This window comes from Drosophila suzukii, chromosome 3 (assembly GCF_043229965.1).
Source record: "Drosophila suzukii chromosome 3, CBGP_Dsuzu_IsoJpt1.0, whole genome shotgun sequence".
Lineage (NCBI taxonomy): Eukaryota > Metazoa > Arthropoda > Insecta > Diptera > Drosophilidae > Drosophila > Drosophila suzukii.
Genome location: NC_092082.1, coordinates 68802580 through 68827953, shown reverse-complemented (window position 1 = coordinate 68827953; position 25374 = coordinate 68802580). Strand labels below are relative to the sequence as shown.

The 25374-nt window shown below is 41.1% G+C and overlaps 2 protein-coding genes across 16 annotated transcripts in view; one reads left to right on the top strand and one right to left on the bottom strand.

Annotated features, from left to right (window-relative positions):
• GluClalpha (glycine receptor alpha 1) overlaps window positions 1-6899 on the bottom strand; it is a 36973-nt gene extending 30074 nt beyond the window's left edge. For all 15 annotated transcript variants that reach the window (XM_036816973.3, XM_036816970.3, XM_036816976.3 and 12 more), the window contains exon 1: window positions 6850-6899. The gene's annotated coding sequence lies outside the window, so the exon portion shown is untranslated. The remainder of the gene's footprint in view (window positions 1-6849) is intronic.
• Window positions 6900-24750: 17851 nt separating this feature from the next.
• Window positions 24751-25374, top strand: LOC118877593 (uncharacterized). The gene is made up of 2 exons (XM_036816882.3): window positions 24751-24997; window positions 25055-25374. The coding sequence occupies exons 1-2, from the start codon at window positions 24898-24900 to the stop codon at window positions 25219-25221; spliced, it is 267 nt and encodes an 88-aa protein (XP_036672777.3). The 5' UTR covers window positions 24751-24897; the 3' UTR covers window positions 25222-25374.

Genomic DNA, 25374 nt, shown 5'->3' with positions numbered 1-25374 from the left:
CTCTTGCCCTCGCCGAGAGTTGATTTTTATGTAAAAATGTTCAAAAGGTTTTTCCACTGTGAGAAATAAGGGGGGTGGTTGGGGGCTGGGGGCAGGACAACTTCCGTTCGGGCAGCGTTCGAGATGAAGTTGTTTGCGGCATGATCTACTGCCTCCACCACCGCCCCGGAAGCCCAGAGTTCGAAGTTGAGGGGGCGAAAAAGAAATCCCTGGGCAATTATTAAATTGATTTACCAGCCATTAAGCGGGTAAATTAAACGGGAAATACATTTTTATCGATCTGCAGTCGCAGCCCTGAATTATTGAGTATTCCGGATCCCGTATTCCACTTGTTAATTTTCGCAGAAAAATTATTGACAGCAGAAATCAATTTGCAGACCGACAGATTTCCGGCTTCCATTTTAAAGGGAATTCATAAATATAATCCTTATCTATGGACCGTGATTTTTCCTGGCTATCCCAGACACCTGTTTGGCCAATTTAACCTAGCTCAATTCATAATTTACTTAAAAAGCAACAAGCTATTAAGTATGAATGCAAATCTGGCTTGGGGGTTTTGCAATCAGGTTGCAACACCTTTTTGTACACCTGCTGCCGGTGGTTTATGCCAGCGAAAGTTATGCAAAAATCGCTGAGCTCGCCGCTTTGGCGTTTTGCATATTTCAATTAGCATTACACATACGCCCCGTGCAACCGAAGGAGTGGAATGAAAATGAAGGCGGGCGAGGAGCAGCTGTCTGGCTGGGGGAAACGCTCTTGAAAATCCGCTTAAAACTTATTCAATTAAAGTTGCCGCCCCCTGGGCAACAGAACAGACGACAAATTCAAGTCGTAAAATGGCAAAGGCAAATGGCGACCAGCAAACGAGCAAACAACAATGGCAAATGCCATAACTACGGGCAGAGCAGGCCGCATAAAAATATGCACATAAAGTGTGTATAATATTGGAGTCCAGGTCCTCGGAGTGCAGCTGTGGGGCTGCCGAGCTGTAAAGTACAAAAAAAAGCATAAAAGTAGTGCGACCAACTGGGGCAACACACACAAATGTGGCAAATAAATCAGCAGTCACTTGCGAGTGGGGGCGCTTGTAAACCATTTGCCGGCTTTATTTGCGTGACTTCATGGGTAGAGAACAGCTGTCTAGTGCCGAAATTCTTGGGAAAACTTTCTAGTTTCCGGAAATGCAGCCAGCCGTATAAGTCCCCGGTTAGTCTGTTCCAGGAACTCTAATAATAGTCCTATCTAGTACTGATTTTACAGGAGTAATTTCATTTGGGGTAATAATAACTTTACACTCTTGGTAATTGCTTTTCCAGGCTTCCACATAAACCAGTTTCAAGATTAAAATAACTACAAGATTCCTGGAAACTCATTGCCATTAAAGGTAATTGGAAAAGTCAGATCCAAGAGGTGGCCTCACTTCCTGCTAACTTGGTTATTTTTCTAAGCTCTTGGATATATCGGTTACCATAAAAGTTTTATTTTAAATAGTCTAGCTATTCGTTTTTATTTATAACACATTTTCAGTGGTCAGCTTTATGACTTTTTTTCCACTGCTGTTGACTGACAACAATCTGCAAATCAGCATTGAAGTGAATTCTGACCAACTAGGCAAAAAGTTTCACGAAAATAAAATCAGGGGCTGACAGAATTAAAAGTTAAAGCGACATAGAGCTAAACAGGCAAATATTTTGTTCGATTTAGTTCCATTTTACTTTCCCAAAAGGCGTGGCACTATCCCATTTATTTTTTATTTATTTGCCGTTGGCCGCAGACGCCACAACAAAGCAAATTTTTAGACGCCATGCAGGCAAGTGTGTGAGTGTGTGTGTGAGTGTGTGAGGGACCGTGTCTCTGTATGCGTGCTGGGGCACTATGCCGGAAACGTGACTTATTTGAAATTTATGTACTTTTTAACCAAGCGCCTGGCAAAAAGCAAGGCTCTACGAAAAAGGAAAACAACAAACAGAGAGAGCCCCAAAAAAAAGGGCAAACATAGCGATTTATAGAGCAAATTCCACCCTTATCTGTGTGTTCAGTGAATACCCACCCAAACCCCTCTTCCTCCTTTTTTCGGGGATTTTTAATTATTTTTTTATTTGTTAGCCGGGGCTTAATTAGAAAAACATACAAGAATTGGTTGGCAAGCGGGCAACATGGCGTATGTGCAATATGCAAATGCAAATGCATTCGCCAAAGAACAACAATTCACAAATTGAAATCAACGAGCATACAACTTGATAGGTTTTTGTTTGTTCCATTTTTGCCCTCCGCCATAGCACCCATAACGCCCCTCTATCACCACCCCCATCCATATATCCTTTATTCTAGGTCCTGTGTGCTCTCCTTTCTGGCTCGTTCGTTTCGTTTTTCAGCTCGTGTCACACACGCCATTCACTTGTTGTTGGCTTTGTTGCTGCTGTTCGACATGCATCGATTACATAAATGTGGGGGGGGGGGGTTAGAGGTCCTGGCAGGAGGATAAGACGGAAGAGGGGGGGGGGGGGGGGGGCACAGGAGCAGAGGTCGGGCGAATGGCGACACAAGTCACGAAGCTTTTGCTAATGATGAGGGCCTTGATGCTTTTTCAATTAACCAAATGTGTGACATACGACACAGATAGCAGGCACAGAGAGAAGTATCCAAGAACCTTGTTCTTGAATTGAGAACATTCGTTCTTAAAAACCGTGTAAGTAAGAACGAAATGGTGAGAAGAGAAAAGTTCAATTGAACTAATAGTTTATTTGTACATACAATGCACTTAAATACTGCCAATTCAACTTGATTCGAGCAAAACAAAAACATTTTCAACTTAAAAATGTGTTTCTATTTTTAAGAACATTTTCAACTGAGATGAGAACGTCAGAATTTTCTCTGTGTGTGTGTGGCAGTCACGACAACTTGGCACAAATCACAGTGAAAGCAACTATTTCGCCCTGATTTTGTGGCCTGATCAGCTCAAAATCAGGATAGAAGTGCTCAACTCAACGGAAAAACAGGTGGCCAGCACTTGACTCCTGATGAATGTGCAGCCAATAAATCCATTCAAGCCACTTGCATAATTATTATTATTATAATCCCCCCAACGACACTCGTGAACCTCTAACCCTAATTTGCATTTATGTGGGGCTGAGGCCAGTTGTGATTACCTGGCAAGCTCTTTTGTGGCATTCGTCGTCGGCTCCTCCGCAAAATGGCAATAAAAGCAATTCGCAAAAAAATGTATAAATGTGTGTGTGTGCTTACCGACCCGCAGATATACACCCACACACACACAGAGGGCTACTTATAAACTCACCTTAATTAAACGTGATTAAGTAGATTTCCTCGTTTTTCTGCTCGACGAACTGTTTAGTTGTCGATGGTCTGTGTGTGTGTGAGTGTATTGCTGTGCTTAAGGGTGGGGTTTGTGGGTGTTGGTGACCTGTGCTTATTAGTTGCCATTTATTGTTGTTCTTGCAAGTTGGGCAGGGTATAATAACTTGCCCGTCGAACTGGGAAATTAGCTGAAATACCAGGTCCATAATATAATTTATGAATTGAACATTTACTCGAATAGACATAAACTGTCAGTAAGATAATTTGGAAATATGGTTTTATATATAGTTAAATTTCTATAACTTAAGACACCATATGCCTAAAAAACTAATGAACAAATCTTGGCTTTAAGTTAAGTTATTTATTTAGTTGTAAAGATACTTTTATAGATACTTTAAAAGTGTTAAAATTAACTTAGAGTGAGTCCTGAAGGGAAAAGGTCATACAAAATATATATGTATAGCAAGGTAAATCTAACACAATTGCCTTTTTGGGATTTTAGTTTTAGAACTTTGACTTTTTTCAGCACATTTTCTCTGGTTTCTGTAAAATTTTTGACTTAAAAACGGAATGCCCTTGATAGGCGATGATAAATAAACAGAAATGATTATAGTTACGAAGACTTAAGTTCAAATAACTAACCTAAATTGGGCTTTCAGTTTTAGAATTATAATTGCACATGTTCTCTAGTTTCAGTAAGAATTTGGATTTGAAAATCTAAAGCCTTTATAAATGATGATAAGTAAACAGAAATGGGCATAGTTAAGTAGATTTAAATTAAAATATCAAAGATAAAATATTTTTGAAGCTCGAGACTGATATTTTCTTTGATCAAAGGCTGCTTTTGTAACTTAGAAACCATAAGATAATTAACTCCTACAACAAATGCAATTGTTCGAGCCAAATGCAAGCAAAGGAGATTATAATCGTGTGCGTTTTGCAGATACTTCTGTGCTTCAAATTAGGGGATTAATGTGACTTATGATATTCGAAACCGCACAGCACTCGATTTAAATTAGTTCTCCCACCCAATTTGTCGAGCCACAAAAGGTTCAATTAAAGCAAAATCTTTAGCATGTTTAATTTGCCCCCAAGAACATGCCCGGCGAATGCCCAGGAGGGTATTCAAGTTTTCGGCTCAACCCAAATTAGCATTCAATTTCCATGCTTTTCCATGCTTTCCCCAGCTTTTGCCTCACATTGTTGGCTGCCTGGGTTGGGTTCGCTGGGCGCACGTTGTTGTAATTTTGTTTCATTTGTGCACGAAAATGAATTTGTATTATTGTTTGCATTAATTTGCCTTATTAATTACGTTTATGCTTCTGACTATTATGTTTTTTTTTTGCTGTTTTCTTGCTGGGTTTTCCCCAACAACTAGGGTGTTTTCCCACCCAGCATTTCCCAGGGGTAATTCGAGCATTGGCTGTGCGGGCAATCAAATAAATAATGAGACGGCGACTGCGGCTGTCGCTGAATGAGTTCTCTGTTCTCAGCTCGCAGCTCCCAGTTCGCAATTCGCAATTCGCAATTCTCCAGCTAGAGAACTGGAATCTGGAGTCTGGAGTCCGGAGTTCTCGGTTTGCTGGCCACTGCCGACGTCGCTGTCGTCAACTTTGTTTAATATGCGCAAAACGTCGCAGAACTTTTGCAGCTACTTGTCGTCAACATCGTTCTGGAGAACCCCCCTTTCCCCAGCTAGACATCTAACCATCTAGCCATTCCCCCCGTGGTTGTTGTGATTGTCTATGGCAACTTGCTTTTATTATTTGTTGCCGCTCGTCTGTATTTCTATAATTGCCTTTTTGCCTTTGTCTAGCCCAACGTCAAGTGTCTGCGTGTGTATCTGTGTACGGGAGTATCTGTGCGTCTGTGTATCGGAGTATCTGTGTATCTCAACATTTTCAGTGGAACTGTTTATGAAATTCAGACTTCGTCTTGCCTTGTTGCTGGCGAATCAGGCTCGCTGACAGCTTTCAATTTTCCTGGGAAAATGCAATTCACAATTTTCAATTTTCCATTTTCCTTTGGCTGCGGCTGCCGCTGCCGCTGCCTCTGCCACGTGCACTGCAATTTGGCCACCGAGTTTAATTCAATTGATTGGGCGATAGTTGTGGCTTTCAGCTTGACAGAGCGCTGTCGACGTGCACGGGGCGTATGAGCAATGGCAGCGCGAGGCAATCCATGGCGCATACGCTCCGTGGCCGGGGGAACTTGCCTGACTTTTGAACTTTCCCGAGCACACACACAACACACACACACACACACCGGGGCACTCCTGAATGACAGGAAAGAAACAACTTAAATGTCAACCCGATGAAGCCGAGCAGCCACTCCGCCATAAAACTCGCATTTCACGGCACAAAAGCAGCAACCTCAAGCAGCGCACTAGGCCACGCTGATTTGTACACAGCCCGGTGGTAGGGAAAGCAACACAACAACGGCTCAGGACAACAAAACGGCAAAACAACGGGGAGAAAGCAAAAAAAAAAAAAGAAAGCAGGCAAGAACGAGGAATCTGCTTCCGTGTTGATTGTTTCGTTTTGCCCGGCTTTGGTTGAGCCAAGAAGAACTGCAGGAGACGACAGGACGACGCCCATAAAAAGCGACTATGTCTGCGGGAATCGCTTTAAAAACAAGTGAAAGGAGCTGGGGCAGGGGCAGGGGCAGGGAAAACCTGTCCATCAGCAGAACTATTGCAACAATAAGCAAGTGCAATTTGACAATTGAAGTGCCTCTTCACGCGAGGCAGCCCGAGTTGCCAAAAGAAAGGAGTCTTCTAGCCAAAGTAGCCTCCTCATGGAGCACTTGAGCACAGTTTCCGGTCATTTACACGTACACACACTCACACACACACTGGCAACTGACACAGTATCCTACATTTTTATTGGCATCCCTTGGCTAAGAAGTAAGTATGTGTGTGTGTGCTTGCCTCAAACTGGTAATGCAGCTTGTAATTGCCGAGGCTTCGGCATCCCAAATGGAATTTCACCAAACTCAAAACCAAAAACCAGAGCAAGGTCAGCCTGGCGTGGAAATTGAATTTTCCACAGCTCTGTTTACACATTGTGTCAATTTAAAGCAATTACTTGAGCAGCTCCTTGGATTCCCGCGGGCCAAATGAGTAGTAACGTGGCCCACAAAAGCGGGCTATGAAAAATCACCAAAGACAATTGCTCCCATAACTTTCATAACTTTTTTGTGTATGTTTTCTCTGCCACTACTTTTTGCAGTGTGAGTGTGGGGGGTGGGGGGGATGGGAAAAGGGGGTGGTCCCTTTCAGATGGATGGATGGATGGCAATTTCTGTGCACAGACTCCACGTGAAAAGCGTCGCTAATCTGGCTCTCTCCTTTCTCTCTGCTCTCTTATCGGCGAGGAAAATCTCTCGCTCTCTCGGAAAATGGCCACACTCTTTTTTGGGAAAATCTCTGCGCAGCTGCTGCTCCTGCAGGATCAGGGTGTGGTGAGTTATGCTGTTATGCTGCTGCTGGCTGTGGAAACTGTGGAAAAACAAGAAAAGTCCTGGCCCTACCTTCTGCTGGCGTCGCTGCTGCTGCGCTGCTTCCTCCGCTGCCGACTTCGTTTACGCTGCCGAATTTTCCTGCTTGGCTGCGCGCTTTTCCACTGAACTTCTGCTGCCGCTGCTGCTGCTGCTGCCTCTGGTTTTTCCGCTGCCTCCGCTGATATGTGACACGCACTCACACACTGGCACAGATACAAAACACTCACACACACACTCGCGCGCTCTCGCTCTCTCACACACACACGCACACACACACACGGACACACAGGCGCTCGTTGTTTTTGTTGCTGCTGCTGCTGCTGCTGTTTGTCTTGCTCTATTTGCTATTTGCTATTTAACAATTGCTATTTGCCAGTTGTTGTCGCAATTATTTTGCACATTTTTCTGTTATCATTTATCTAACATCACTGCCGTGCTCTTTTGTTGTTGTTGTCTGGCTATCTTCCCTCTCGCTCGCTGGCCCACTGCTTGCTGTCCTGCTCACTCAGGCGCTCTGTGTGTGTCAGTTGTTAGATTTTTTACTTGGCCAAAATGAACTAGTGCACGTTTCCGCTTTGTCAACCGAACACGTCAACTGTCTGCACCTGACTGACGGACCTCGCAGTTCCCAGTTCGCAGTTCGCAGTTCCCGATTCTCAGTTCTCAGTTCTCAATTCTCAGTTCTCGATTCTCAAAGGCGTCGCTGCGGGAGAGAAAACCGAGCAGATGCTCTCATAAAATCCCATGTGGATGCTGTTCATTCGAGACCATCTCTTTGGCTCTTTCATCTCGGAACAGCCTTTGTTTTGATTTATTTTTGTGGTAGGTTCTTGCCGAGATTCCCAAAGAGCAACTGCGGATGCTAAGAGCGGGTCCAAAACGGCCACAGCCTCAATCGTGGGCGCCCAACTAAAAATAATACTTGTAGCTTAACCTTTTTGCAACCCAGGGAAGTAGTCCACCCCCAAAAAAATACCCCACCAAAACCCCTCGGCAATCAGCATTCAAAATCCAACTCGCAAAAGTATTCGAAGCGCAAAAATTTGCGCTGCCGGGGCAAACAAAATACCAGCCCCAAAAATAAATATCATAAAAATATGAAAAATAAATAAATGAGCTGGGGGTTTAGTGGGTGAGGGAGGGTAAGGGAAAGTGGGGCCGGAATAAATATAAATATTTGGCCAGCTACAGTTACGCCCCGGCTTAACAAAAGGGCTGCTGTCCAATCGGGTTTATACTCGTTGGGCGGGATGGATGGGGACTCTTGTTGATTTTTTTAAGCGGCCTCTGCTGCTCTTTATGCAAACTGCTGCCGCTCCACTTTCACCGCCACCCCCGCCAAGCCACCCACCGCCCACCGCCCACCGCCCACTTTCTCCGTTGTTGTTGCTGCTGCTGGCGGGTCGGGCGTCTCATGAATATGTAAATTGTTATTATTGCATATTGTTAGGCGCCAGCAGCAGCAGCAGCCGCGGAACAGGATAACAGCAAGGACTCTCTCCTAAACGCAGCTCAGGTAGCCGGCGAAGAAAGTGGAGAGGAGAGAGAGAGCCAACTTCCGGCGGAAATAGTAATTCCCATAGATTTGACAAATGTCGCTCAGAGCACTAAATAATGAATATCAAATTACTTAGTCGTTCGTTCGCTAAGCGATGAGAATACTTCGCAACTTCTGCTATTGCTTGTGCATACTTAATAAGTAGCAACTTCTTTTAAATGAAAAACGTTAGTAGATAAATTTGCTAAGATATCAGAAGTATTTGTAGTTAATTAGACTACATAATGCTTAACTTAAAAATGATATAGGTGGGTACGTCTTCCTTATTATAAGTAAGTTACATATTTTATTTAATGAAAAACTTTAGATTATATGTACCAAACAGGTTGTAGTGAGCAAAATACCAATGGAATTCGTTAATGAATATTATAATCGTATCATAATAAACTGTAATGCCACACAGATAGAATTATTCAAATACATTGTTCTTGAATTGAGAACATTCGTTCTTAAAAACCGTCTAAGTACATTTTGGTATTAATGTTCTCAATATTAGAACGAAACGGTAAGAAGGGAAGAGTTTGTTTAACAACTTTTTGATATGTATGCACTACTGACTGGACTAATAGTTTATTTGTTGAGATATACAATGTAAACACCGCCAAGTCAACTTGATTCGAGCAAAATTAAAATATTTTCAACTTCAAAAATGTTGTTCTACTTTTAAGAACATTTTTAATTGAGATTAAAACGTCAGTATTTTCTCTGGGCATATTTAATTTAAACTAATGCGAAACATTATTTTATAACGACTTAAAAAAATGAAAAATAATATATCTAGAAAGTATATGTAACAGAGTTAATAAAAATGTTAAAAACACCACAAAAATTACTTTAAAATATATAAACAAAAACCAAGCGAAAGGATTTGAACAGCAATCTGAAGCAGACATTTGTAGGCTTATTTCGCGCCTGGGAAGCTGCTGCGGGCGAATTAAATTCCGGCCGGATCGGGCGCCTTTAAGCCAGAGCAAATCATTGTCATTGGCGACGGCAACACCTAGGCAACAAAGTAATGGCTGTCAAACGAAGACACTCATAGTGAAAGGACACCGACACACACGCATGTACTTGGGGAGCCTTGACAACCTGAACAAGCCGAAGAACAAGACATTTGCCGCGGCGACTTTGATTGGCAGCCTTCTTGGCAAGAGCGGGGGAGGGGTTCCCCCTGCTTAGAAAGTGGGAGATTGGGTAGAAATCATCCTGGCCAGGGATGTGTGTGTGTGTGTTTGAGTGAGAGGCGCACTGTCGTCACCGCCACATCATCGTCATCGTCATCTATAATAACATCAAACACGGCGCACTGCCCGGACACCAGAGGCCCAAAAGATTCCAGTTCGCCAGCTCTCAGATCTAGCAGTTCTGTTCTCAGTACCGCCCTCCTTCGTCCTTCGTCCTTTGCCACCTTAGGACAATTCCGGCCACCAGCCTCCCCGCTTGTTATCACGCGCAATAAAAAGCTTGCCAGCATTTCGCTTTTTCCCATCTTCAATACTCTGCTCAAAAGGGTATGGAGCGTTTGCCGAGATTCTCCAGGGAAAACACGCTACAGAATTGCAGATTCCCGCCTCTGCTTTCTGGGAATTTTTTAAAGGCAAGGAGCTGCTTTTAAAGTTCCACAGAAAGTGCTTTAAATAGTATACCTACTGTGTTGATAACTACAAAAATCATTTCTATTAGTAGAAAAGTTGGGAATGGTTACTTTAAATTGCTAACAAATTTTTAAGTATTTAAAATACTTATAACTATATTTTTTAAGGCAAATTTGTTAGCTATTTCAGCCTAATTAGATTAAAAATAATATCTAATTTAATTGTTTAATATTAAATATTTTTACTTCCCATTATAACTTAATACTTTAAATAATATACCTTCACCTTCTGTGTTGCTATCTACAAAAATCATTTACATATATTGGTAGAAAAGTTAGGAATAGTAACTTTAAGTTGCTTAAATATTGCATATTTTTAAGTATTTAAAATACTTATAGCTATATTTTTTAGGCAACTTTTTTAACTATTTAAGCTAAATTAGATTTAACATTTTAACTTTTTTAATTATTTAATATTACATTTTTTACATCCCATTAGAACTTTCAATTTTTGTAGGCTTTCTTATTTTAGTTTTAATTATTTATATTTATATTTTGAAAAAAACTCATTTAATTTTTTAATATTTAATATTTTTACCTTCACTGTGAACGTATTGATGGTGTAAGTTTCCTAACTTTTGCTTAAGTATTTAAAACACTCTTATACTTTGTTTACTTAGCTTTGTAAACTTTTTTAACTGACATTAATTATAAATATTGTATTGTTATTAAATATACTACATTACAATATTTTTAAAAGTGAGCTCTTAGTATTTATTTATCCTTATATATTTTCGGAACATTCCTTATATACCGATTGGAAAAAGGATAATTCCCACAATCTCCCACCAGCTGGAGAAGTTCTGCAAAGGATTTATGGCTATTTGTACTGATTTCTCGAACAGAATCGGTTATCATCCTTTTTAAAATCCCCCCAGAGCATCAAAGCTTCGTCATCCCCCCTCGGTGTTTTACTTTTTTCTACAGATGCTTACAGTGGTCGGCATATGTATTTTGACAAAATAAAAGTTAAGTATACTCATAACTTGAATTTACTTCTTGTAAACTATAGGCATCAATGGAAAGGTAATTTCAATGCCGTTTGAATGATACAATACATTTCTTAACCCATTCAGTATTTATTGAAAAGGACGAATTTGTGTAAATCAACTTTTAAATTTTTTTTAAAAACTTTTTTCTTCGTCTTGAAAACTTAAATTTTTTGATGCAAAAAGTTTCTTCAAACAAAAACAATAGTAACTGCAAAAAGAATTTTTCAAAAATCATTTTTCTTATATTTTTTATGAATTTTTGAAAATGCTTAAAAACAGGCATTTGAGCCATATTTTTCTCTTTTTCATACAAATTTTTTCCGACATTGTCACCTTCAAAAAATCATAAAAAATATAAGGAAAATGATTTTTGAAAAATTCTTTTTGCAGTTACTATTATTTTTGTTTGAAGAAACTTTTTGCATCAAAAAGTTTAAGTTTTCAAGTCGAGGAAAAAAGTTTGAAAAAAAAATTTAAAAGTTGATTTACACAAATTTGTCCTTTTCAATAAGTACTGAATGGGTAAAGAAATGTATTGTATCATTCAAACGGCATTGAAATTACCTTTCCATTGATGCCTATAGTTTACAAGAAGTAAATTCAAGTTATGAGTATACTTAACTTTTATTTTGTCAAAATACATATGCCGACCAGTGTACTTGATTTTTCCTTCCTTGCGATTTTCAAACATTTACTTTCGCTTTTTGCAAAGGAAAACATAGGCAAACACACACACACGCGCACAAAGAGAAGGGGGAAATGGGAAAGGCACGTATTCAAATTGTGGGTGGCAATTGGTGTACCCCCACCGCCCCACGCCCCTCGCGTTTTTCCACCCCCCGCTGGTCATAGGGAAAAACAGCAGCAGCAGCAACAACAACAGCAACGTGGAAAAATACGCCCCGTGTTTGCAGGCGAAAATTGTTGTTGTTGGTGGGCGTGGCAGGCGGCGACGTCGACTGAGGCAGCGGCAGAGGCAGCGGCGTCGCCTGAATGCGCGTTTAGTTTCAAGTGTTATTTTTGTACTAGAAGCAGCAGCCGAAGAGATTGAGGGGGTGGTGGGTGGTTTGGGGGGGGTGCTTGGGTCGAAGGACTTTCTTCGTTGCCGGGCTGCCTTCTTCTTCTTCTTCTGCTTTCCCCCGCCCCTTCGCCTATTTGGGCTGAAGTGCGTAATTGATGTGAAAAGTGGCAACAAACTGTTTTTTATTTGCGCTTGCTTTCAATTTGTTTAAATTGCTGGGCGCTGTCTTTCCACTTGCCACACTCGCACACTCACACACAGGGACACAGGAACACCCACCAGCACACACACACTCATCGACACACAAACACACACACACGTTTTTAAACGCTGATTGAAGTTTTATTGAATTTTAAATTGCACTGGCCTTGGTTTGAGTTCGTTTTCCCTCTGCTGCTTATTTTCACTTTCCACTTGGTACTTGTGCTTATTTGCAGCCAACTCCCTAAATACACAAAGGGAAAATTATAGAAATATTACTAAAGATACAGATATTATTACTTATTTATTTAACATAATGTAACTGGGTCATATTAATAATAAATAAAAAATGTTAAAATCAAAAAAAATGGAAACAGCATAAACAAATTTTTAAAATTTTACGCCTTTCTTTACTTTAATAAATCATTTTATAAGTAGTATATCCCATATGTAGACAGTTTATTTTACTTATCACACATAACACAAATCATTTTTATTGTTAGTCCACCAGAACGGCTTGTTTGCTTTTACTTGTTGAATATTTATTTGTTGAAGAGATATAGTTTAAAACGTCTACGTTTTCTTTGAAGTTAATTTTATTTATTTATTATTAAAGATAGAGAAGTTTACAAAACTAGACTAACCAGGCCTTCGGCTTTTAAGGTTAATGATATTAAGTCTATTAGTTTAATTACATATTGTTGATTGTATTTTGGCTACTTAGTTGGAAAATTTTTATTTTTGTACATTTAGGGTATTTTTAAAATTTTGTGGAATAAGAAAATTAAGATTTTTTCTAAATTTTCTGGGTTGAGTTCGTTGAGGAGATTTATTGGGTTTGTGTTTTGAAGTTAATATAAATGTATCTTCTCCTATAGTTTTTAGTTTTAAAACGTTCTCTTCAGCAATTAATATATTTTATTTTTTTTATTCCTTCAATTTTTGTTTCACTTAATTTAAGACTGATTTCTCCCTGTGCACCTACACTTTTTTCTCTCGCTTACCGTCTTCATCTCGCTCTTGCTGCTTGAGTGTTTTATTGTTGACACAAATAATGTCACTCAAAATGTCAAAAAGAGGCCGCTGGAATTTTGTACCATTCTTATTTGTGTTTTTCTTATTTTTTGTGTTTGTCCCAGCCAGTTGCCAAGTGCTGAGGTTTGACACACATTAAAGTGAGTTGTCAGGTGCGTGCTTTTATAGGTAACTGGAATATAAATGGCGAATAAATGCCAACTCCCAATTGGCGTCGGTTCCAAGCTATTTGCCACTCATTTTCCGCAATTTTCCCGGCTGGCAACAATTTAGCAAGGCTGCCCCAACTAATTGTAATCAGCTGCCTCTGCGGCACGCCCCCTCCTTTGGGGAGTTCGGAGCGTCAATTACTTAGTCTTCATTGAGAGCAGCAGCTGCCGCAAGTCAAATAAAACATATTACAAATGGCTCTGGCACCCCCGATTTTCCCCCACCAATATTCCCGATTTTCCCCCCGATTCCCGGGCATTACTCAGCCTTAAGAGCTCGTCCGCCGCTGTGGCAGCTATCTGACAAATTTCGCACAAATTATGCGTTGGCCACAAAAATGATGACGACAACGATGGCACAAATGGGCAACGGGGATGCCCAGACTTCTGATTCTCATTCCGAATCCGAGTGAAAGTCCGTTTCCTATCCGGATCCTGGGGCCGGCAACAAAAGGCGACGAAATTATTATTGCATTAAGTGGAATTATTAAATTTCATCGACAACGCCGGCGACGACGGCTCAGCGAAAATAAAAATAAATAAATCTAATCAAAAATAAGCACACAAATAAAATGGCAAATGATAAAAAAGGAATGCTGCAGGAAGAGGACACAAACCAAATAAATCAATAAAGGGAGACAATAACACGAAATTCGGTCCCAGTGACAGAGCAGTGAAAAAAATATTTGCCAATCAAATTGATTACAAAATCAATAACATTATTAGGAGTAGATAAGAAATCAAAAAAGCAAAATGGTAGTAACGGAATATTTATTAGGGCTACAAATACATTTTATCAAAAAATCATATTTTTGCTAGCCTATTTAAAGATGAAACACTTTTGCCCTTTCTACCTTAAGATAACAACAATAAATTGTTAAACATTGTTAATATTAAAGTAAAAAAAAAAAAATTGAGAAAGAAGATTTTATTCTCCATTTTGTTCTCATAAAATCAGATACATATAAATCGTTAGATTTCTTTCAAATCCTTTATGCTTTCCAGCTACAATTGGTTAGATAAAAAATGTTTTCAAAAATAATCATAGACTGATATCAGCCTAATCTAATTTTGGTTTTTTATAAAAAGTTTCGTAACAAATCAGCGATGTCTGAAAATCGGATTATTAAAACCCATTTTATATCTAGCTATCAGCTCTTAACTTTTCATATAAATTTGTCAACCCTAAGAATTATAAAATTCCTCTTTAACCAATCAAAAGCCAAGAAATATCCAAAATAGTACATATAAAACCTCTATTTAATTTTTTTATACTCATTAACAAATATAATATGCTACTTAGTTAAAGAATTTATTAAAAACACAATATATTTTTGCCAGTTATGGTTTTTTTTCGGGGCGCAAACTTCGCTGCGCCACTCAAATCAACATAAACTTTGATATATTGTGTGCGGCAATAGGCGCAGTGTCCTGCCAGGCATGTCCTGCGTTGATTTAATGGCCGCCACCCCTGAGGGTCAGGGCCAGGGGCGCCGAAGGGGGGCTGCGCGGCCAGGGGGCAGCAGCCGAACTACTTATTACCAGCGCCGCTTGTCGCCATTGTTGTCAATTTGGTCCTGCCTGTGACAGGACGGGGGCTCCGAGGAATCGGCGGCTGGCCATTCAAATTGTAGTCGCATCATCATCTTTATGGCTATTGTGATTTTGGAATTAATTGCCGCCACACACAAACAGAGGCGGATGTTTGCTGGTGGCGCCACCAGCAGAACAGCAGAAAAGCAGAAGTGCTTAAAGGATTTCGGGTCCTGTCGTGTCACCGAGCCCAGTTCAGCGGAGTTAAGTTCGGTTCGGGAGCAACAGTTTTCCGGGGGCAAGGGCATCCTTCTGGTTACTTGATTGCCCTCAAAAGTATGCAATGCTAATAAATTCAGTTTTATGTGGCCAACGCTCAATTTTCGCTCCCACTTCGCCCCCGGGAACAGGACCCCACTTTTATGACAGATCATTAAAATTTTTTCGGGTCTCATTTTAAGTAGCCTGTTTGTCTTGCTTTTATGGCGCTTGATTCGGCCAAACTCCTCCCGGTGGCCGGGTCAAAGTCAAAGGGTGCATTAATATTGAACTTTATTGTCTTTTAGCGGGTCAGTTTTGGGGATCCAGTGGCTACGGTTAACTGGCCTCAGCAAAATGTGTTAATGGCGGTTGCGGGCAAGTGTTTACTGGGGGATATACCGAGATACCGAGATATAGGATATGGAATATGGGATAAATATTGTAAACAGGCCCGGCTAATTATGGAGGCCATAACAAATGGGCCAAGAAGGCAAATGCTCGGTCATGAATGCGTAATGTTGGAGCGGATCCAATTATTATTCGCAGCCAAAACAGGCCATGGAAATGCGCAGCCCATCGCCAAGTGGAAATCCCATTTCCCAAAGTCTCAATTCGCAGCAGTAAGCCCCAAAAAAAAAAACAAGCAACTTCAATCGAGTTACTCCACTTACAACATCATATGGTCTCTGACCTCACATTACGTATACGCCCCAGCTGTTTTTCCAATTGTCTGCTGATGGTGGTGGTGGTGCACCACCCGCCGAAAAAAGGGCAAATCCTTTGGCAAACATTACGTATACGCAATGCTTGTAATAAATGCCGTGGCATGCTTGCAGGGACGTCGTCAGCGGCGACACTTTATTATTGAATATGTCAACCGCCCCCCTTTCAAACCCCCTCCCATACCCGCCCCTGCCCAATCCCATTTGCATAATTGAACGGCAACGGAGCGAGGATTGTAATCGCCAAACCAGACAGGCATTTCCATCTGGAGTTAGCTGAGTAGATGAAAACTTCAGAGGCTCACGCACCGCGCCCCCCCTTTTTTGTTGGTGTGTGGAAGGGGAGGGTCCGCCCCTGTCTGCTTTCAATACACATTTTTTTTTTGCGGCATCAAATATTGATGCACAGCTACGTTGACGACGAGCGCTCCATAATTGATGCATGTGTGATTTATGTGCGTCCTCGCCACCACGTTCAATTGTGCAAATCAATTTCAATAATCGACAACCAGTTGGCGGCAATGATCGAAATGAAATAATAGATACATGTGTGTGAGGAGCCGTCGACGCCCTCGCAGGTCCCCGGAGAGCTCTTCGGCCCAAATTTGCGGTTCCATAAAATGTTCTTGATGCGGAAATTGATGGCACTGGCAGCATTGGCAGCACTGGCAGCCCCGAGGAAGGACACAATTTGAGATGCTTTGTGCTGATGGAGAAAAAGTCGGGGCGTGCACACATTAGTCATAAAGTATCAGATTCTCGATATTTCCCTTTTGCAAATTTTCAATTGTACAAAGATAAGTTCAGTTTTTTGGGGTTGTGCCTGGTCTTTTATATTTTTTTGGTTTGTGGAAACGGAAAAATGTGGCTCTTTCCACTTGAATTTTTAAATATTAAAAAATATAAAATGAAATATACATTTTTGTAATATTCTGTAATTTAATCCTTTTTTGATTTCTAACAAATCTCGAGCTTAAATAAACATGATTTTGATGCTGATGGCTTTGATACTAATATTTCCTGCCTAATTACTCTGCATTCGTTGTGCTTTTATTGATTTTTGTAACTTAAATCCAATCGGCTGCATTGACGGTGATGTATTTCTCTGGGAGAATCCAATTTCATAAAGCTTTTTAAATCCCTGCCAATTTTGTGGAGATGCAAGGGTTTTGTACGGGAATCTGCTGAATTTTATTTACCAACTTTTCACATAAATGAAACTTTTATTCTGTAAATCCCACTGCAACATTTATTTATATGGACGGTAACTCAATAAAACAAGTATTTCACTCTGCATTTAACTGGCACAGGAATCTTAAATGGTACAATTTTCTAAAAATTTAAGCTTCTTACTGGGGGATGATACAATATACCTTAAAAATTATTTTTATATTCAGTTCTCAGCCCCACATTTCACTTGTCTGCTTTTTTATTAGCTACTAGAGGTGGGAGGCAAGTCAATAAGGATTGAGGATTTTTTACAGAGTCATGTTATCCTTGGACTCACAAGAAGTGATCAAAAACCAGCGCCGCGTGTAAACTTCGATGTAGGTAACTTCAGGGTCCAGAGAACAGGACACCCACACCACGGGCAATCAGTCGGCCTCAAATTGTTTCTAATTAAGGCGTCCACTTCGATGGCCCAAATGTCCTGGCCAGTCCTGGCTAGTCCTGGCCTCCCCAGAATACCCACTCGCCCCCCGAGAAAGTGGGCTTGTCTGCTCTCCTGGCCGGGCACTCAAGTGTTTTCCATGGCAACGGCTGGCAAATGTGTGCGGACACAGGTCCCCGGGCCTGTTTACAAGCCCAGTTTGCAGCACACACTCACCAACATTCGCAGGACACACTGGATGATATAACGAGCGGCCGCCAGGAGGACTCACATGCATCGAAAGGAATTTAATTATAACTTCTGTAACTAATTTCCGTTTTCGGGCTAACGGATGGGGCGGCAAATATGCAAAGTGGCCGAAACGACTGTGCCGAAAATGCTGCACAAATTAATATTTAATGCAACCGAAATTGGCAGACAGCTGTTCATTGAATATTACGCATACGCCCGATGCGCCGCCGGGCGATTCGAATGTGCCCGAAAAGTTTTGGCCGCGCTGTCACAGAAATTAACACGTAGCCGACATAGGCATCATCATCACCATCGTCCTCGTCCTTGTCGTCATCTCATAATCACCGGGCTCATTTACGTGACTCGCAGTGTCCATTAGGACAACAGGCACACGGACAAGGGAACCCAAAGGATTACAGCATCCCAGGGAGTTATTAGACCTATCAGCATTAGCAGAAGCCCCTGGGTGGGGCGGAAAAAATGAGTGAAGCTACGGGGACCGAGTTCGGAGCCGGCAAACTTTTTCTGCCGCAACTTTGGCCTTGGCTTAACCCACCGACGGCGACCGCCACGCAGCTTAACCCCACTTATGCACAGGGGGATAGGGATCGTCGGCGTCTCGGGCTAATTTAAAGTTTGTTTTATTTAGAATAAAATAAAATATTAAGCAAGCATAAACGAAAAGGGACAGTGAAAGCAATTTTCATTTGCACTTTTGATAAATTAATTAAATTCGAGAGGGAGAGCAGAAAAAGGACGAAAATCTTTAAAATAATTAATTAAATAAACGGACGCCGGAGAGCAGGGATTCAAGCCAAGGCAAAGCGGGAAAACCGAAAACAAAACCGAACTGAATGCCAAATGATGAATGCGCGTCAAAGCAGCCCAAGCAAATGAATGGAAATGGATCGGGCGAAGGGGGGAAAAATCAAGGAAAAGCCGGGAAGGCGGGGAAAGCGGGGGCGTGGCATCGAGATGAAGCCGAAAGCGAAGCAAGCTGAAATTATGGCAACCAACTGACACAGAAATCCATTTTTCATTTTCAGTCACACGACTGCCGCCCCTGTCGCCCCTGCCCATGCCACGCCCCCTTTTCCCACGACCATGGGCCTTGCCTACTTATTTATGAGCTTGTATGTTGTAGTTGGTCAAACACACCATATAACAACAACAGCAAATACCACGGGGAAAACTGCACGGCAAAGAAAAGCCGACGAGATGGAACAAAAAAGGGGTAGAGATTACAAACGGAAAATAAATAAAAAGCAACAGCAGTAACATGCTGCTTACTGATTCTCCTTACTGATTGTTGCTGCCTTTGCCACTGGCAGGCCGAAAACAAAAAAATGAAAAAGAAAATATTCACCGAAAAAAATGAATGGGAAAAAATGAAAAAGAAAATCGGAAAACAAAACGAAACAATGCCCCGACGAACTGATGAACGAAGTTTGGATTCCCTTGAGCCTCCGCAGCCGGAAAATGTATTCGAGTGGAGTCATTTTTCCCAGATTGTATGAAATACTTGGCACAACTTTTTCGGGTCGGATACTCAAAAGTTGTGCCCGTACTCACGGCAACTGAAGCATTCAATCTGGTTTAATTGTAGGAATATTCAATGCCACAGTCCCGAAGTGCCAAAATCTCTTCATTATTTAGGCATTCTACGGGAACTTCCCCGGTTATCCTAGGCTTTGCATAATCAACCCCTTGTGTTCCGCTGCCTGTTGGGTATACACAATATTTAACCCCAACAGTCGACGTTCTACTGCAAGGAAAACCGCGCCAATCCTTGTCAAATATTTGCCTGTATCCTGTAGGATTATAAAATATATTTATAGCTCTGCTGCTTAGACGGAAGATCTATTAAGGTAGATGTTTCTGAAAACTTGAACAGAAGATTTGTTCATTTGTTAATGGTTTATACCTTTAGAACTAACTTAAAGACTTATAAGCAGTAATTTTTAGTAAAAACAAAAATGTTCAATTTTTAATGCTGTTCTAAGGACCTGTTCTACCTTCTAAGCCTTGTATTTTAAAAATAATCTTTAGATACTAATTTTGATAAGATGTATCTTTAAACTTCTTCCTTATCCAATGCTCTAGTTTCAGAATTATTTACTTGACTTACTTCCAAGAGAATACCTTAATCTTTGAAGGCATGTCAAAACTATCAGAACCATTCCTCCAGCTAGGGCATCTCGAATCGCCCCAGTCAAAGACCTTTCCTGGTTTTTTATCCACCTTTTTCCCGTTGTTTTGTTTGGCGAAGCGCCTTTCCTTCGCATTGGTCCCTCGTCTTCGCTTTGGCATTGTCTGTTAAATTACGTATACGCCTCGCAGCGCACAACTTCCAACCGTTGGCTGATGTGAGTGTGTGTGGCATGCAAACAAAAGCCGCTTGTCTGTCAGAGTCGAACTTGAAAACTTTCTTGCGTTGAGATTTCTTCTTCTACTTTTTTTTTATTTCGGGCCTTGGTTGGGCGCAAAACACAGGAACAACAACAAAAATGAGTTGTAAATGTCAAAAGCGTTCGGAGGATGCCGTAGACAATTTTCAAATGCTGGCAATCTGCAAAGCAATTTGAAAAGAAATGAAAATATGCGCAATAATTTACACCCTAGGCAATTTTTTGCCCGCCATGCCAGGACTCCATACTATTATCTATTCTTGTTTGGATTCTGTCGTTATGTTTATACCAGTTATGCGAAGAACAGACGGGTATACATCATATTTGATTGGTTTTCAGCAATTTGTGATCGAATTATATTTTATTAGGTCAAAGGTTTTGTAGCACTGAAGTTGTTTGATTAAAAAAATGTATCTACTTCTATAAATAAACTGTTCTAACCAAAAAAATATATATTTTACAATGCAATACAGTCAATTAAATATATCATTGAATGACATTTGATTATAATTTAGTCGCTTTTACTCGCAATTGCACGTCAACAAATTATAAACGATTGCGCAATTTAATTAAATCCTTTTTGATAAATTAAAAAAAGGATGATATAATTGATATTTATCAAATTATTCTGCAATATATAAAATAATTACTAGTTAGCAATCGTAGTATGGGGTATCCCAAAGTCGAAAATCGGAACCGTGGGTTCCTAACTCGCTTTCGGTCCTTGTTGCTTGTGGCATGACAACTCTTCAGCAGGCGAATGACGATTCTGATGGCCACCCATGTCCTCCGAGTCCTTCGCCTTCCATGTGTGTGTGTGTGTGTTTTGGCTGTAAGCAGCTGTCAGTGATTTCTGACAAATTGATTTGACAGTCGACAGGCGACCAAGGGGAACCGAAAAGCGGAGAGCGGGGCGGTACGAACTTTTGGGCCGGGCAGCAAGTCGGGCGCGTGTGCTAAAAAAAGATGAAAGCCGCCGTTCGCCGTTGCTACCATTACCAATACCAATACTGATACCACCACCACCACCACCATTACTCTGGTTGCCATGTCTATGCGTGTGAGAGAGGCTGGGCCGCTCTTTTGGCCAAAAGAGAAAGCAGCCAAGCAGAAGCAGAAAAGCAGAAAGCAAAAGCAAAGCAGCGCCAAAGAGTTGCTTCCGCGAAGAGCAGAGCGTGGTGAGTTTTTTTATGCTGCCTGTGTGTATATGGATTTGTTATTGTTATACCCTGCAGGCCAAAGGGTATGCCAAGTTACACGGGAAGAAAACCAGACCGGAAAGTGACATATTTGACACGGTTTTTACTTCCGGAAAATCACTACTCTATGCTTCATTGACCACTTATCTTAGAGTGATAAAGGATGCATTTTATAATGATTTAAAAATAAGTACAACTTGTAGCATTTAATAATAAAATGTAGCTAGCTGTTTTTTCAACTCCTTATTCATAAAGCTATATTAAAATATTATGTTAACACAATCGGAACAAAGCAATCAATGATATAAGTGATGACATTATAATACCATATTGTTGAGCTATTATGAAATGTTGATAATGGGAGTGGTTTATACATATACATCTAAGTTTTCTAAAATTGAGTCTATATAATATATGATAAAGTCTATATAACAACTATAAATCAATTAATACGATATCATTACTTATCATTATCACTATTTCGATACTATTACTTATCATTATCGTTAATACTATATCATAGCTTATCATTATCATTAATAATATATCATAACTTATCATTGTCATTAATATGATACCATCAAAATATTTTCAGAACCTAATTCTAAGCTTCGATCTTTTTTGTAAACCCAATTTCTAAAACTTTTTTCTCAGTGCCAAAATCAAAAGATTAAAGTTACGTGGGGTTAATAAAATGAAAGCAGTTGCTTTAGAATATTTTCCGGTAGATGTTTTTGTTTGCCTCGCTTTCCGCTTTCTGCTGCCAGTTAGTTACAGCTAGTTACCTGCTGCGCCGAGCTCAGCGTAGTAACTTTAGCTGCTGCTTGATTGACGTTCCAACTGATTGACTAGACTAGTGACTGACGGACTGGACTGGAGTCGGAGGGGGTGACTGGGGGCTAGGGAACCCCCCCTGCAGCATAACAAATGGCTGCGGTGGGGTGGCTAAGGGAGTGGACTTTAAACAGGCATGGGAAAATGCCATTAGATGAGCAGCTGCCAACGTCAGTGAACGGCGTCTCTCACTTGACAGTTTTATTTATAAACTGTGCAAATAAAACTGTAAATCACTAGGGACACAGCCAGCGAAAGGCGGGGGGAAAGTGACCTACATAGAAGGCAGGCCTGGCCAAAAAAAAATACTTGGAACGAAACGAAACAGAAATAAAATATATAGAGCTCGGCACACTGGGAAAACGAACCATGCCGCCACAAATCAAACAATTAATTTCACTGTCTGAAATTCCAGCACTAAATCAACAGCCAAACAATTGAACCATTTAACTATGTAAATAAAATTAATGCCCCCGCCCCACGAAAGTGGAAGATGGCTAAGAATGGGGATGGATGGTAATGGGGGGTTAAAGCCGGACAGTTCCACCTTATGCCAGCAAAATATCCATTAAAAAGCAATCAATATATGGAAAATAAATGCCAGTCACCCGGCCCCATTCGTCCGCTCATCTCATTTCATCTAGTTAAGAGCCTCTGTCGGCCGCATAATCTGAATTTAATTTACCCCGCAAACACGGGGTGCACAAAACAGCACGAAACGAGAATGAAAATGAAAATAAGGCAAACAAAAACTGAAAAATGTCAAAAACGAAAATGAACTTTCCCGGGGGGGTGGCCTAGTGGGCCTAGTGTTAGTGAATGGCCATTAAGTAGCACACCCATAGAAAAAGGACCCAAGGAGCTCAAGCTCAAGGTGAGTTTGCCAGAGAGAGATGGGGCATCGAAAAAGAGAGAGCAGGTCGGCCGAAAATATTCCACAGTGAGTTGCCATTTTGCTGCTCCAACATAATTTGTATGCCCCAGCCTCCAGATCCCCCCTCAACCACGCCCCTGTGCGCCTTACTTGACCTGATTCTGGTGACGTCATTCGCAGGGTGGGCCCCACTGCGAATACGTAATGTGCGAATCGGGCTGCATTAGGCTGGTTGGCAAGTGGATAGCTTGATTAAATAGAAATACATTATATTATTTCATTTGTTCAATCACAAAGACCGCATACAAAAGGGTAAGGCCAGTCAGCATCTTTCCCGAAATTCTCCTCTATTTGATTTTGACGTGCCATTGACCAGCCACAAATATCTGATATCTTCAATTTTCAGCTGCAACTTGGTGGGGGAAAGGGAATCAAAAAAAAAAAAGAAGAGCCAACATGCAACTTTTAAGGCAGGGAGAACTGACAGCTGGCACCAACTTATAACTCAAAGTGCTAGGGCTCTGTGGGCCCCGCAGCAGTTCCTCCTTTATTTTTTGCCCCACGAACAAGAAAAACACACACACACACACACACATACACGTAGAAAGTGACGGTGAAAAGATACAAAACTTGCAAAAACGAGAGGGAAAAAGAAAAGTTTCAGTTACGTGCTGTTGCTTTTAATTGAATTTTTTCCCACTGTAGCAGAAGCCTTCGCCCTAACTGGCCGCTGTGGGCAGCCAATGGTCCAATGGCCTGACCAAGCACATCCGCCCGCCACTTCCGCCGGTGCCCCTTTTCCCGCCTTTCCCACTTTTCCCGCTTTCCCCACTTTTCCCACTTTCCCAGCCCCATCCACGGTTTTCCAGCCTCCTTAGCATGAGCAGACTCCTGCTGGAGGGCAGTTTTCTTGTTATTTCCAACGCGCAGCCAAGTCGCAAGTCCTTAAGCGGTTTATTTTGCTTCACACTGATTTGCAGGCACGGAGGTGTCCCGAGGACCCATCCCTGCCCATCCCCCCTACACTTGAAATTAAAAATGGGGATTACCGCCATCTAAATACGAGTTAAGCGATTATTTGGTGGGAAAAGTAACCGGCCTGAAGGGGAAATGCCTTAAACCCTCCCCGGGAACTTTCAGAACTTTTAGATTAAAATCTGTGGTCGAAATTAAGTCACATATTTTAAATTAATTTCCACAGCTTAACCTTTAAAACTTGATTATAAAAGAAAGTTAGAGGATTATATTTTTAACTTGATAATTATAATAATTTATGTAAACACCTATTTTAATTTTCCAAATAATCTTAATAATCTTAAGAGAAATTTTATGAAAACCCCGAACTTCCCTCAAATTTAATAACTCTTCCCTCAGTGCAGCTTTCCTCGATTTGCTGCTGCCAGTTTTTATGCAGCAAGTTTTTAATTAAGAAGTTTCAATTTAACATTGCCCATAGACTGCACTCCGCTGGAGCTCGAAAAGCGCATTATCATAATAATTTACTTACTCACTTAGCGGGGCGGGGCACTTCAGAGCATAATTGTCGGCCTGCTTTTCTGAATGGAGCACTCACTTCCTTTGCTCGCAAAGGCAAGGAGATAGCTCTCAATTCGGAAGTATATTTGATTATTTTGGAACACAATTACTGCCGCACATTACGAAGCTCGGCGAGGGATACGGAGATCGGGGAGAACTGTTTTAGGACCGCATGGTGCGATCTCGGTCCTCTTAAAGATGCCAGGTCATTTGGCACGTTTTGTAGTCCTGCTCTTTTTAATCATAATCTTCCTAGCGGTTGGTGGCTACTACACTTACATGCACCCGAAACAAGTTCGTAAGTTGCGTGATCATTTTTTCCAGACCATTTTGATCATAAAACCTTTTATTGCAGATCTAGAAAGCTGTTATTTGAATGGTGGATCCTGTCGAGAGTTGTGGAACTGCGAGGACAGGTTCCACAGTCGCGTCCTCACCACCTGCTTCAACAAGCGGAAGATCTGCTGCATGCCCTCGATCCAGATGAAGAGTCTTCAGGATGCCGAGGATTACGCCGAGTGAAGAATTTCCGGATCGTGGTCTTTTAAACTCGAGAGCAGGCCGAACCGCTTGGAGGAATTACGATATTTATTGCAAACCTTGTCTTTCATTGAATGTATCATTTCGTAGGCAATTTATATTGTTGGAATAATCACTTGAAATTGTTATTCCGGA

Excerpts from the sequence above, each read along its gene's own strand:
- LOC118877593 (XM_036816882.3), top strand. The coding sequence starts at position 24,898 with ATGCCAGGTCATTTGGCACGTTTTGTAGTCCTGCTCTTTTTAATCATA. Across the intron at positions 24,998-25,054 it reads CATGCACCCGAAACAAGTTC|ATCTAGAAAGCTGTTATTTG; the intron begins GTAAGTTGCGTG and ends CTTTTATTGCAG.